At 36.2% G+C, this 15,139-nt stretch overlaps 1 protein-coding gene across 4 annotated transcripts; it reads left to right on the forward strand.

Annotated features, from left to right (window-relative positions):
• Positions 1–6,373: 6,373 nt before the first annotated feature.
• LOC127867424 (beta-1,3-galactosyl-O-glycosyl-glycoprotein beta-1,6-N-acetylglucosaminyltransferase-like) lies at positions 6,374–14,270 on the forward strand. 4 transcript variants are annotated; one of them, XM_052408568.1, is made up of 3 exons: positions 6,374–6,490; positions 11,051–12,186; positions 13,296–14,270. In XM_052408568.1, the coding sequence occupies exons 2-3, from the start codon at positions 11,070–11,072 to the stop codon at positions 13,580–13,582; spliced, it is 1,404 nt and encodes a 467-aa protein (XP_052264528.1). In that variant the 5' UTR covers positions 6,374–6,490; positions 11,051–11,069; the 3' UTR covers positions 13,583–14,270. The 4 variants fall into 4 exon arrangements, with proteins under 4 accessions (XP_052264528.1, XP_052264526.1, XP_052264527.1 ...); XM_052408566.1 differs by lacking the exon at positions 6,374–6,490 and adding an exon at positions 6,515–6,746; XM_052408567.1 differs by lacking the exon at positions 6,374–6,490 and adding an exon at positions 10,631–10,696.
• The last annotated feature ends 869 nt before the right edge of the window (positions 14,271–15,139 follow it).

Genomic DNA, 15,139 nt, shown 5'->3' on the forward strand with positions numbered 1-15,139 from the left:
TATACATCGGTAGCGTATTGAGTTTCGTTAACGCAATAAACGTGACACATATAAACAATATGAACAGCGTTAAATTTCAATATTTTAGTTGTTCTTATCATTTGCGAAGGAAAATAATATGTTTAAAGAATGTTAGCCGAAAGCATTGCTTCTTTCAATTAATCTGCGAAAATTGTAAGGTGCTTTATTTATTTATTTATTCTAAACAGTAAAACAAGCTATTGGAGTATGTTTTTCTTAAGATAAAACACACATTAAATACCCAACGCGTTCAAATGTAAAATAATCATAATGTAGAATTATTCGCTTCTATAGGTTATTTAATACGCGTGTCTACTCAAGTGTAGTGTTAATCGGCAAGTATTAGTTTTTTTTTTAAATATATATACAAAGGAACAAAAATTGTTAGCTTGGAGGATTGTAACGTTGAATAAAGCTTTTAAAAAATTGGTGTGAGTTCATTTTTTAAAAACAATAACGCAAACTAATGGATAATGCAGAGATCGGGACATTTTTTTCTCTGATTGGATTACTGCCCCATAGATGAAAAGAACAATGGGCACTTACAAAATGAATGGGCACTTCTCAATATTTTATTTCGGGTAAAAATTACAGACAATAGGAAAATCAGCGTCGGTAAAATTGCGACCCCATCAAATTTATTTCCGAGTCTGTGACGCAACTATATTGTTTAACATTTAATTATATTAAACAAACCCGATATTATAGTGGATTAAAATAGTATTACCTTGCAATTTGATAATTAGTATAAATAATCCAATAAAACTTTGCCATTATTTACGATATATGTGTTCAGGAATTTTGTAAACAGTGGCGTCTGCCATAGTTTATAGGAACTGTACAGAAAGTTTGTAAATAGGAACTAATCGGTATATCTCGGAAAATCATTGATACATGTATTCGTCGTTTCAATGCTTAGGGTCGAGTAATTTCGGCAAATCGGAACTCAACTTGAGTAAAACACTTGCTCAATTAACCGTTAAACTCCACCTCCGTTCTCTGCAAAAGATTCGAAGGCGGAGCTAGGCACGTGCTATTATTAAATTAAACTTATTAAATAAAGCACATGTTTGGTTCGGCATGTTGATTGCTAGACAAAGGAAGCCAATTTTATCAACGAGAAATGTGTCACTTTATTGCTTCAGACAGGAAGCGGCTTTTTTTATGACTTCAAACTGTCAATTCACACAGAGTGCAAATTTTCCGAAGACTTTAACGGACTCTTTGTTTACAATTCCATTAAAAAATACTTGCTAACATTAAACATTGGATAATTATCAAAATAAAGCAAAAGCGAAGTTGAAAAATATTATTAAATTAAATTGCGTCAGTTCAAACAAGACGTTTTGCGTTGTAAATAAACGAGTTTTGATGACAACAACAACTTTAAAAACATTACCGCGGGGATTGATCTACCTCGATTTTTTTCATGAACGTTTCATACGTTTAGAAAGAGCAAACAAATAATTTGTGTACATGTAGTTTATCTTATATAAGCTATATATACAGGCTTAAATCTAGGGACGCTCAAGAGTGTACGATTATTATTAAATTTGTAAATACAAGGACAGAGAATCAATTCTCTCAATGGCCACACGAAGGCTTAAAAATACACATTTTTCAGTCCACGAGGATTTCACTGAACGTGTAAAGTCACACAGGCGTGAACTCGGCAAACGATTGGTTGACGAGAGAGCACGAGGAAACAACGCGGTTATGAACTATGACAAACTGATCGTAAACAATAAGATATTTGCATACGATGAAAACAACCAGACAATTATCGAAATTGGCACAGCACGTGGACGTCCGAGGCCGATCTCAAGCAAGGGTACGATGCGTCATGGTAGGCGGGGAACCGGAGAAGGCCGAGCTCGTGTTTCTAACACACAAGTGCTTGCCGAAGACAGCGCAGACAGCGAAACGTCGGCAGACGAAATCGTCGACTAGAGGCGTGGTCGAGGCCCAACGAATACACGTGCTGATGTTTATGAACTATTGAACGTTTAAAGCTGGAACGTAAATGGATTTGGTAAATTAAAAAATAACGTATACGTAAAACAATATTTAAATAAATTTGATGTCATTGGATTAATTGAAACATGGAGTAATTTAAACTCCGAATTCGATAATTTTCTCGAGCAATATACACACTTTGATAATGTACGCTTAAGGCATTACAATGCTATACGCAACAGTGGAGGAGTCAATGTTTTTATAAGAGACCACTTGATACAGGTTTTGTTAAACGGATTTTTAATGATTTTAAAAATTGTATTGTACTTTTTATAAAATCAAGCATCTATAATAATATGAAGGATTTAATAATGTACTTTGCGTACGTAGCACCGGAAGGCTCTAGAATTTACAATACGTTATGTGAAAATAATGGTATCTTATTACTTGAAAGCAATTTATTACTGATAAAAGAACAATATCCAAATTGTTACCTATACCTTGCATGTGATTTTAATGCAAGAACCAAAGATTTAAATGATTTTATTTTATCAGATAGTTTGAAATATTTATATAAATGCGAAGTTGATTATGGTGAAGATTTGTTTGACCTCCCTAGGCAAAATAGAGATAGAGAAGTTAATAGATATGGACTGTCTTTGATTGATCTATGCTGTACTCATAATTTGCATATTGTAATTGGCAGATTTGTAGATGACTGTAATGGTAATTTTACATGCATTGCTAATGGAGGTCATAGTGTGGTAGACTATCATATCGTATCAAGTGAATTTTTTAAATGTATCGCACACTTTAATGTACAAAATTTTGATGACTCGGATCATTTCCCCTTGTACGCTCAGTTAAAACTCCAAACTACCGAGAAATTGCAGGAGGAGCAAGACGAGTTATCCGACACGATAAGTTATGATCGTTATATATGACGCAAATATGGTCATGAAACGTTCATAGAAAATTGTACGCGTAATTTCGCGTCTTTGAAAGATAATATTTTAAGTACTATCCAAACAAATGTCAACGATGCAGCTTTAAAAATAATACATGTTTGTAAGATGTCTGCCGAACATATGATTTTAGGCACAATAACCCATTACGTAAAAAACAAGAGCCTTGGTGGGACAGGCAATACTTGTTAGCAAAACGAAATAAATACTATCTTCTTAGACGCTTTCGTTCGACTAATAATAACGTCGATTTTTTAAACTATAAGGTAGCTAGATCATCTTTCAAAAACATGTGCAAGGCGAAACTATGCACGTATCAACGTAAAAAACGATTTTCACTTCTTAAATCAAGCAATAATCCAAAAACGTTCTGGAAACTAGTAAGAGGACACTCACAGCTGGAAACAAAAAGCAATTCTGTCTCCCCTGGAAAATGGCGAGATTATTTACAATCTTTACTTTACAGTGATGACCAGATTGCAATCCATAATGTCCGCTTTGATAACAGTGAGGATTATGATGTAAATAGCCCTTTTAATAGACCAGTTAGAGATGAAGAAATAAGGATCAGTAAATCTAAGCTGAAAACTGGTAAATCACACGGTAAGGATGGCATAGGAGCGGAATTTTATAAAAACACACAACATATTATACTCCCGATTTTGAATAGTCTTTTTAATCAAATGTTGGATACAGGTATATTGCCGAAATCGTGGTGCGAAAGTATTATAGTTCCAATATTTAAATCGGGCAGTATGGAAGAACCGGCTAATTACAGAGGAATATCACTGATTAATGTCATGTCTACAATTTTCTCAAGTATAATTACTGACCGTATAAATGAGTAGGCAGAGAAACACACTATCATAGAAGAGTCACAAGCCGGGTTTAGAGCTGGGTACTCGGTTGTAGATAACCTGTTTTGTCTCCAGAGCATGATTCAAAAGTATACGTCGAAACCTGGTGGTCGTTTCTACGTACTATACGTGGACTTCAAAAAGGTCTTTGATTCATTGGTTCATTTCAAGCTTTTTACCAGCTTATATGCCACAGGTATGAACGACATGATTCTAATTGCCTTGCAATCGATGTACGCAAATTTACGCGCTCAAATCAAAGTGTCCGGAAATATCATCACGCAACCATTCTGCTGTAACATCGGTACCAGGCAGGGTGATTTAAGCTCGCCGATAATATTTTCATTATATATTAATAATTTAGTAAGCTACCTACGGGAACATTGTAGACAACGAATATTCATAACAAATGATATACCAGATATTTATTGTTTGATGTACGCTGATGACGTGGCTAATTGCGCGGACACAGCATATAGCCTTCAATTACATTTAAACGCTGTTACAAAATTTTGCGGAGATACTGGTATGCAGATGAATAAAGTTGTTTCAGTCAATAAATACATGGGTCTGTTATTTACTCCAAAGCTATCGTGGACAGCTGCTAAATCCAAGTTGGTGGCACAAGCACGTAAAGTATTCTTCTCTATCAAACAGTTTCAAGTTCCCTTTGGTTATTTTACCCATAGTGACATTTTAAAACTTTTTGACACTATGGTTGTACCCATACTCACATTTGTCACTGAAAAATTGCGTTTTAAAAAATACGTGAAAACATATGTATTGTTTTTTATGAATTATTTCATCTTTCAATGTGCACCATATTAATACTGCTGGAGCATCGTTTATATTATGGTTGCTTTAAGAATGTTGAAACCATTTTGGTGAAAACGTGATTTCGACAGAAGAATAATTTTAAAGTTAATTTCTCGTTAAAACCAAGACTAATTGTTCAATTGGAGTATTCATCAATACAATCCGTTCGAAGGAATAAACGTACAATTAAAATAAAACAGCGTTCAAAAAGGACGCATTGAATGCTAGTGAATGTTATTTTCTCTTGCGATATAGATATTTTACAGTGAATATATTTATAAAAAGATTTTAAAGAAAAAAATGCGATCGATTTTTTTGTGTTTTGCATAGTATTCGGCACATTTGTTGTTTATTGTTTATTTACAATATTGCTAGTAGGGTTAGAAAAGACGATACCCGTATGTTGATCTTACTTACGTATTTTGTTAATATTTTAAATACATATTATTGAATATTTAATTTACAAAACACCTCGGGTATCTATGGATCACAGAGGGTTGTCATCGCATAATTGCGTATTAATACATAACCACTTAATAACTTGGGTTTTAAAACAATTACAATTTGTGATTTTCAAAATCATATATTGGTATATATGAAAAAAGTCTCAGTTATGTAACAATATGTGTTTAACGTGTCATGAAAGTTTTCATGCACTTTGTATTTAATTATTCCCTCCCAGGCGACCACTTTCTGTATGTCATTATCAACGTTAATCTGGGTCCTTCTTGATGCATTTGCAATTTACAAACAAGACAGAAGTGTAAAATGGTCTTGTTTCCTTGACATCTGTCTCGAGCTTAAGTTAGGAAAACAAACTAGTTGTTTGTTTTATTTACATCTTCAAAAAATAGGTACATAGGAATATCGTTGTTTTAAACCATTTTACTATCTTCATATTATTTTACACTTTCATTAAGATTTTAAGATACACGATGCATTCCAAATCATCCAAATCCGTTCTACATATGCTTATTAATAATTTTGAGTTTATTTTGCAATTATAAATTATGATGATCGAGCGAAGCAATAAAAGATAATTAAATTTGGAAATAAAAAATATATGATATGCACACAACATGAAGTTGAGTCGTGTTAGTGCAAAGAAACAACTATTTGTTTAACGCCTTATGTGTCATGCACGCTGAAGTGATAAGTCATTCATAGCAAATACAACATCATTGTGTTTCGCTGTCAAGTCCTGTCAGCGATGACATTAATTGCGTGCGTCATGTACAGAAGAAACTGAAAAAAACGCTTTTCAAGTGTTCTTGACATGATATGGTGGCATAGAATTGCCTTTTGATAACCGTATGCGTGTCGCAATAATTATCGCGTTAACAACTTACGGATTATGCTTGCTACATACGTTTCGCGAAATATGTCACGTTAACCTTAACACGGTAATATTCCACTTTCTTCATCATATCATAACGTAAATCATAAACACGCTAACATTCCTTTTAACATTTTTGCTACCTAAATAACTAAAATCCTGGTGCATTTTGAGGCACTTTCAGGGAAAATTTCAGTAAAGCAGAAAAAATAAGTGACAAAAACAGTTATCGACAACACAAATAAAGTACACTTGTAATACAACTCTGCGTAAGTGGGTTATGTGATAATTATAGCAAAGCTTAAGAGTTTTTTGCATGGCTGTTTCATGTCACCATATTAAGTTATCGTTTACAAAGATATTCTCTCAGATTAGGTATGAAACTAAATGACCTGAAACAGCCTATAAGTGGCGCGTGTATTCGGAAAAAAAACACGTTTCTCAAGTGGTTAACATATTGTCGTGAAACATAATATTATTTTCATACAGCAGGTCTATGAAACCCATTGATATTGTACCGCGTTATGGAGGAAGATAAGGTCTGTGAAGTGTTTAACAAAAAGTGCATTGTAATTGTTTTAAATAGAACATGCATTGTAATTGCTTTGAAACGAAATAAGTTCAAAAGTTTATCAGTAATTTTAATCATCTCTGAAATAACAGTCAATTCTTGTATTTTATTGCAAACAGGTTTCCAAAAAAAACGAGCTTATAATTTATTATAACGCGTGTGATTTTCCAACAAAATTATATCAAATATGCCGAAAAGTGTTGATTTTCATCATAGATGTACAGGTATGTTTAGCATTCTTGCAGATATGTATCTGTAATTTTCATGATTTCATCTTCAACATGGTCAATGGGACACTTAATTAGTCATTCATGTCATCCGTCATAATCAGCAGAATTAGTAGTAGTATTGCAGCTGTTTAATTGATATGTTATTGTGATTTGTTCTACATATGCCTCTTCTGCTTTCGATTGCGTTTGCATAGATATTCAAGTTAACCCATTTATGCCTAGTGGACTCTCCCATCCCTCTAAATTGGATCAATTTATTTCCAAAATTAGGGATGTCTAGTATATTTATTTCTATATTTAAAAAAATTTCTTACAGAAATTCCTTTAAGCAAACAGCGATGACCCAGATGAGACGCCGCATCATGCGGCGTCTCATCTGGGTCAACGCTGTTTGCTAATGCCTTTTTTCTAGACGCTAGGCATTAATGGGTTAAATGTATTATTCATATATTACATACTGTTACTATAAAATGGTTACTAATGACATAATGAGCGGGCCGTTAATTGTATTCGACAAGTCAATCTCATAATAATATCGGCACAGGGTCAATGTTTTAGGCTACCGGTATACATGATAAAAATACGATCGCGCGACTTCATCTGAACACAATGGCGTTGACGGTCAGACAATGAAAGATAAAATCATGCACAAATTCAACAAAAGAATCGGAATAAGAGCTAGTATACATAGCACATTATAAGAAATATTTAAATATCAATAACAGCTGCAACTGTTAATTCGATTGATGACATCATTTTCTCCTACACGCCATCAAACTAAAATATGAGACAAAATGAATGACACAAACCAACGATACGTATAATTTCTTGAATAAAACTGTTTAATAAAAAGTATAAACTTCCAGCAATGGTTGTCTGTCTTTTAATTATTTTGTCCATAGTAAAAACACTATCATTATACAAACAAATGTGATCAAATTAATTTCTTATGTATATTTGCTTTCGTGATAAGGACAGATTTGCGTTATAGTTATGCTTGTCGAATACTTGAAAAGAATCATGTAAAACGGAAGAAAGTTAAAATCTGTAAATGTTAAAGTGAAATGAGGAAACATGAAGTTGTTGCATGATATATGAAATACTTATGTATGTAAGCATAGACGTTTTTTATAAAACACTTTTCTCAAATGCAAGCAAGACTGTGTACCAAAACATTAATAACGGGCTTGTGTATGATACATTACTAACTTGAGTACACGGGTATATGCCTTGAAAATAATGTTTGGATAGTTTAATTACTATACGGTTACTGTAAAACTGCATATAGTAAACTGCAGTGTTGTATCGCACTTTGGCGTAAACCCAACTTCAGTAATGAAACAAAAAAGTATTTGGTCACAATCACTACGGTCAGCACCTTTTCCTGATCTTCCTCGTTATTATCATCATCAACATCATCATAACCGCCATCATTATTATATGACAATTTAGTGTGAATAAATGATTTTTAAAAAGATGTATGCATTCTGATTGTTTTGTTTTTCGATAAAAATGTAAACAGAAAGAAAACCTGCGACTTGTGAATTTAATGCACTTTATTGTTTAATATAAGTACAATTGAATGTTGACAACCAAATGCAGAGAACAAGACGCATAACGTTCTCTCATCAATAATTTCGAAGTTATTGTCCATAGAACAGTTTTATTGTTGCACAGCACTAAGCCATATTGGTCAACGCCTGAAGTCACTACCTTAAATTAATTTTGATGCCAAAATGTGCTTCAAAATTGCAACACCTGGATCAAAGTGAACTGTAAGACTTTGGAATATAAGCTCATCGTACCTTACGTTTTACGATATATTGTCTGTAAATCGTAAAAAACTACAGTATTAAAGAAAACAATTTTGAAACAATTTATGTTTAGCTTTCTAACCAAGGTTTTGATTTGGGATCAGACAATAAAATGTATTTATAAACGTTGGAATGTACTCATGCATGATGTGTCATGACCTCGTCTATCTTACAAGTCAACTCGAGTACTCGAGTGATATATGAACCTCACGAGTTGCGAAACATCTCTTCTGCGTAAAACAACAATAAACATCGATCATCAAAAAAACTATCGAACATTATATTTTTCGTCAGAGTTAAACATCGATCATCGGAAAATTATCGTCTTGCAGACATGAATATAAACGATGATTATATTCGTGGATCCTAATCGTCTATTAAGCACGATGTAACCAATAAGGACGTTTCTGTAACAAATTAGCCCTGTACTGCTGCGTTTACACCATGTTCCCGGCAACCACGGCAGTCCCATTTGTCCGAAACGTATCGCGCCGTGTGGCTTTTGCAATTTTTGACCTTTAATCCAAGGTTTGGTAGGTTGAGCTAAGTTTCCTGACGGTTTATCAAGATATCCGTGACGTGCCGTCGAAGCGAAAACGCGGCACTTCGACGATGCGCTAAGTTTTAATCCACGGTCCGCCACGGATGTATAAATGTTGCTTCAAGGTTCGATGCGTTCTGTTAAGTTCCCGCACGTTGTTTGCGTTTGTCATGCAGGTCTGATACGTTGTACACGTTTGCCATTCATTTGTCACGTTCTGTCAAGGTACCGTGCGGACCAAACGTGGACATCCGAGAGGTTTCGGGCGTGATTGTGCTCCCTGTATAAAAGAAAACTCTCAAGCAACAGTATTTATTATAACAAAATAATTCCAGTGACATGAATGTGAACGACGATGATGATTTTGTGTTTGCCTGCTTATTTGCAACATTAATAAAATCTTTGCGTTGTAAAGAGCTGAAAGAAGCAAAAAAGTCCGGGAAAAGACGAAGAAGGAGGCCAAGGTTCCTGTGGGTTCGTCCATGGCTATCGGAAGCTAGTATGCAGCAGCAAGGGCACGTTGATGCATTTCTTTCCAGGGAACTCCGCAACGAAGATATCAACACCTTTCAGAATTATCTGAGGATGCCCCCAGAACTATTCGACGAGATCCTTGAACGGATATCTCAAGTCATCTCAAGACAAGATACGAAGTATCGCTCCTCCTTTACACCTGGATTGAAACTGGCACTGACTCTGAGGCATTTAGTGGAAGACAAGTACTTTCAGATTGTTCCTCCACTTGAACGTCGTTTGCAGCGCGGGGGGGGGGGAGGGTAGCCTTTGTTCGGCGCTTTCTTGGTGGCATGTTTGCTCATCGAGTGTTCAGACTGAAATGAAAGTTTCCTGAAAAGCACGGCTTTTATATACTCAGCTTCAGACCGCGCGAATCGTGTCAGACCGTACAACAACTCAACTGGCCGTAATGCATCTGCCTGCAAAACGCAACACACCGTAACGGGTCGGATTAGACACGTAGCAAAACGGCTATCAATTATCCTAGCTTGCCGTGGTTATCTTGACAAAGCGTAACAAAACGTAACACAACGTGATAGAAACTTAACGTGTCGGGGAATGAAAAGGATTCCCGTCAGAGTACGGACACTTTTCGGGTGTGGTTACGGCCTGCTTCGTACTGTCAAGTTGCGTTGCGTTTAACAAGTTCTATCACGTTTTTCATTTCCGCCGTGACTGCCGTGGCAAATGTTTTGACAGTTTTTAATTTTGGCACGGCAACCACGGCAACCCCGTTGTGTCACGTTTGACTATTCCGTTCCCCTACGTTTTGTTACGCTTATCCCGTTTCCTCCATGGTGGCCCGAAACGTGATTGCCGTGGTCGCCGGGAACATGGTGTAAACGCAGCAGTACCGCCATCGTTCGCCGGCGCGCGACGTTCTTCGCATTTCACCGTGATTATCTGTAGAACATCATTGTGATAACTGGATAATATGATAGCTATCATGTGCGACCATTTGATAAAACGTAAGATACGATATCTTTTCCTCGTAATTGAAACAAAGATCTAAACACACACGCATGTGGTTTCTTCTTAAAACAGATTGAGATGTGCAAGCCGTACCATTAGCGGTATTTAATAGTCGATGTGAACGGAGTTACGAACGATAATAAACTTGTATTCGAGTACTTATAAACAAAACCTTCCCGCGTTTGTCCACATGCTTCCGACTGAGTGTGAACGAATGTTATCAATGTTTGCATGTTAAATCAGTGCGTAGATAAAATGACCTGACTGTAGTGATATTTCTCATCTGAGCGCTTCGCTGAAAGCAGTCTTCTATGGAAAAGGGGAAATACTTGAAAACTATATTGTAGGCGGTGAAACTCCACTTTGTTAATTGTACATTTTGTGGCTGGGCGCATGATTGGTTATTGTTTTAATGTATGGTACACGTGTGTGATAGCTATTTCTTCTATTTTCAGGAACCTCGTTGATGTGAACATGCCCCGCAGAAAATGGCGAAAACGAATTATTGTCGTTTGCTTCGTCGTCATCGTGCTCGTATTTATTTCCGGTCAGGCTTTAAACTCAACCGCTATCTATGAAAACCTTGCGAGAAATCTCAAAGATTTCTCGGAACTTACACAACTCAGAAATGATTCAGTGGTGGAAAGAATCTCACAATTTAAAATACGCAAGTTTGGTTTAGAGCATTTCTCCCCGAGAGCGAGACGACGCGTTTTTGACGTCGATTGTGCTGCAATTATAAAAGGGAGCAAACCGGAAATTGATCGCGCCAATGAGTTGATGAACAATAAAGCATTTTCACGTAAGGGAATTTCAGACACTGGTTATATCAATTTAACAAAGAATTGTGATACATTTAAACTTACCCGTGGTTACCATGGCTTCATTCAGAATAAAGAAGAACAGGAATTCCCAATTGCGTTCAGCATTTTGCTGTATAAGGAGGTGGAACAAGCTGAGCGCCTTTTGCGAGCCTTGTACACTCCTCGGAATTTCTTCTGCCTGCACGTGGACGGCGATGCAGCACCGGAAGTTCATGAGGCCGTGCAGGGAATAGCGGACTGCCTAGACAATGTGTTCGTAGTGTCCAAGAAAGAGTTCATTGTATACGCCGGATTTTCGAGGCTCCAGGCGGATATTAATTGCATGGAAAATCTTGTAGAACGAGGAAACAAGTGGAAATATTTCATTAATCTCCCTAGTCAGCAGTTTCCGATCAAGACAAATGCGGAACTTATTGAAATACTAAAAATTTACAACGGTGCAAATGATATAGAAGGGCTTACCGGAAACAGACGATTGGAAAACCGGTTTAAATTTAGATATGTTTATAAAAGAAAGGAGCCGAAAGATATGAAACTCACTTTACATAAATCCAATTATCTTCGAATCGATCCTCCATTTAATATAACGGTAGTAAAAGGAAGTGCATACGGGGTCTTCACTCGCAAATTCGTAGAATTTGTGGTAAAGAGTAAACCACCCCGGGAAATTCTAGACTGGTTCCGAGATGTGGACAGTCCGGATGAATATTACTGGGCTTCACTGCAGTATAATCCTCAGATAGGGACCCCTGGATCATTTTATAACGGTAACGTAATTTCGCAAATTCCAATATCAGGGTGTAGAATCAATAGGGTTTTCAGCGGTTTACACGCGGGCTTGACAGAATGTAATCACGCCGTTAAGAACTTTATTTTTGCAAATATCTCAAGTTATTGAAATACATTTGCAAAAATTTATAGTGTATAAAAGACAGGTTTCCTTGCAGTTTGTGCCGATATCTTAAGTTATAAAAAAAAATCTTTGAATACGTTTTATATCGGTGACAAAATTTCACGTTGCGTGATACAACCGTGTACAGTGAATGCTGTAAAAATGGAATTTTCAAACAAGAATGCATGTTTATAAAATAAAGTTATTATGATGTATGTCACATTGCCATAAGCAGCATAAACATCTTTCGTTTATGCACTATTTGACATTTTAAAGAAAACTTGTGTTAAAAGGTTATTAGTATTTGAAATAAAGCACCACTTGCCATCGTTTAAATCCGTAAAGGCTAACAGGTGGAACCCCAAAAAGTCACGTGATCCAGCACCCTTATATAATGTTAAATAACAATTGTTTTGTGCTATGAAAAACAATCGTTAGTGTTGAACAATTTGAAGTAATTGTGGTTTAGTCATATTAGAATAGTGTACAAACATAACCACACCAACACCACACAACCATCACCATCGACTACTTTTACTATACTACTCCTACTACTTCTCCAGCAGCTACTAAATCACCTGCTTCAGAGTTTGTAGCACAATTAACTCTACTACCACCACTGCCATCTTTACTGCTAATGCCACAACAATAACCAACAGCGCCTCGACAATAACTAACCTCACCAAGAGAACAACTACCTTAACCGCGATCACCACAAATGAAACCACCAAAACAACAGCAACAACCTCGATGATCACCAATCTCACCCGGAAAATAATAACCTCAACCGCGATCATAATTAAATATTTAATCAACATAAAATGTTACCAATATTTCCATAACAACCACCATTACCTCGACGATCACCACCCTCATCGCGAGAACCACCACCACAGCCACAATCACCACCATTGCTTCCACTGCCAACAAATAACCACCCCAACAACCACCAACACCACATTTATCAACAATTGTCTCATACAGGAAAGCCCGATGATAAGCCATGGCTAGCAGTATATGCGGCCTGGGGAGGGGACCCGTGTCAAGGGAAGTTCGTCAGGGGCGTCTGCATATTCGGGGTCGGCGATCTCCAGGAATTAGTCTCCAAACGCCACCTCTTCGTTAACAAGTTTTTCCTGGATTATCAGCCCCTTGGTCTTGACTGTATCGAGGAATGGCACCTCAACAGAACGGCAGACCCGAGCCATTTGTTAGCTTTCAACGACACGTTTTACCAACAGTTACCGTTTATCAACCCAAAGGCTGCGTGACGCCAGTGAAAACCTGGACTAAGGTCGCTCTGCATACAATGTGAAGCGATTTATTTATTTACACGTATTTATTTTGTATTATGTAGAACATGCGTTTCACTTTTACATTAAAATGAAATTGTATGTGCTCATTACAAATGAGCTGAGTTGCACCTCACTTTTGTCAATCCAACTAAGGTGTTCAGCACCAACTTGAGTGTCTCATAGATTTTTTTGATGATTATGTTGATGTGTGAATACTTTTCAACCATCTGTACACGAGCGCACACAAGGGCACATGATCGATAGATATGAGCAAAAAACGTTCGTTTTTTTTTACCCCGATATACTATTATGAAAATCGTAATCACGACACTTTTTAACTTTTAACTCTGGTCAATTGTCTTCATATGTGCAATTTTTGTTTGAGATTTTGTATCCCTTAACATCTTTCATTTTACAACGCATTTGCATAACTTTACTCTTTTGAAATATGCAATTATCCTTTCATTCCTTTGCACATATATCATAACTTCAGTTCAATAATTATTTTATCGATTCAATCCTTTGTGTTTTTTTTGTGTTTGTTGTGCCGCTTTGTGTCGCTTTGTATTGCTCTTGTCTCCATCGACGTTTTCGTTTTTAATACTTACGGAAATTACTTACAAGTATTAAGTTATGCATGTGTTTATTAAAGCGACGAATTATTTTTTCAACATTCTTTTTCGTTATATATATATATATATATATATATATATATATATATATATATATATATATATATATATAATTTTACGATCATTATCGGAATGATAGTGATCTCATTTCTGCAATTACACCTCAACAGAACGGCAGACCCGAGCCATTTGTTAGCTTTCAACGACACGTTTTATCAACAGTTACCGTTTATCAACCCACAGGCTGCGTGAAGTCAGTGAAACCTGGACTAAGGTAACTGTAATCGATTGTCTTGCAGGCATTTCTATAAACGATAATTGAAACCATGATTACGTATCATTCACAAGAAAGCCGTAAATGCGAAGCTTTAAATTGGGCCATTTAACGTTTATAATGCGACTCGCGTAAAACAATATAAGGCATGATCAATGCCTCTCATCGTAACACGTTAGGTGGTTCACATTTTACATCAATTAAATTTGAAATAAGTTTTTAAAAAAATGCAAAAAAGGAAGACCGTTTAAGTGTATGTGACTGATCGACGGCTTCAAAGCAAATATAGTATTTAGTTATAATTAGAAACCGCAGTCATATACAGTCAGCATAATGGATTTCATACGTATAATGGAATGGATTTTTTTTGGGGGGGGGGGGGGGGGGGTTCACCCATAAATTGATTTTTATAATTCGACCTTGATCAAAGAACAGAGGATACAGTTTAACTTACGCAATTCGCATCCGATACATTTGAGTCGCGTTCTAAGAAAACTGGGCATACTGCATGTGCGTAAAGTGTCGTCCCAGATAAGCCTGTGCAGTCCGCAAAGGCTTATCAGGGACGACACTTTCCGCCTAAACAATATTTTCGGTAAGTAGGGACGAACTTTAAACGAAAAATAC

This window comes from Dreissena polymorpha, chromosome 2 (assembly GCF_020536995.1).
Source record: "Dreissena polymorpha isolate Duluth1 chromosome 2, UMN_Dpol_1.0, whole genome shotgun sequence".
Taxonomy (NCBI): Eukaryota; Metazoa; Mollusca; class Bivalvia; order Myida; family Dreissenidae; genus Dreissena; species Dreissena polymorpha.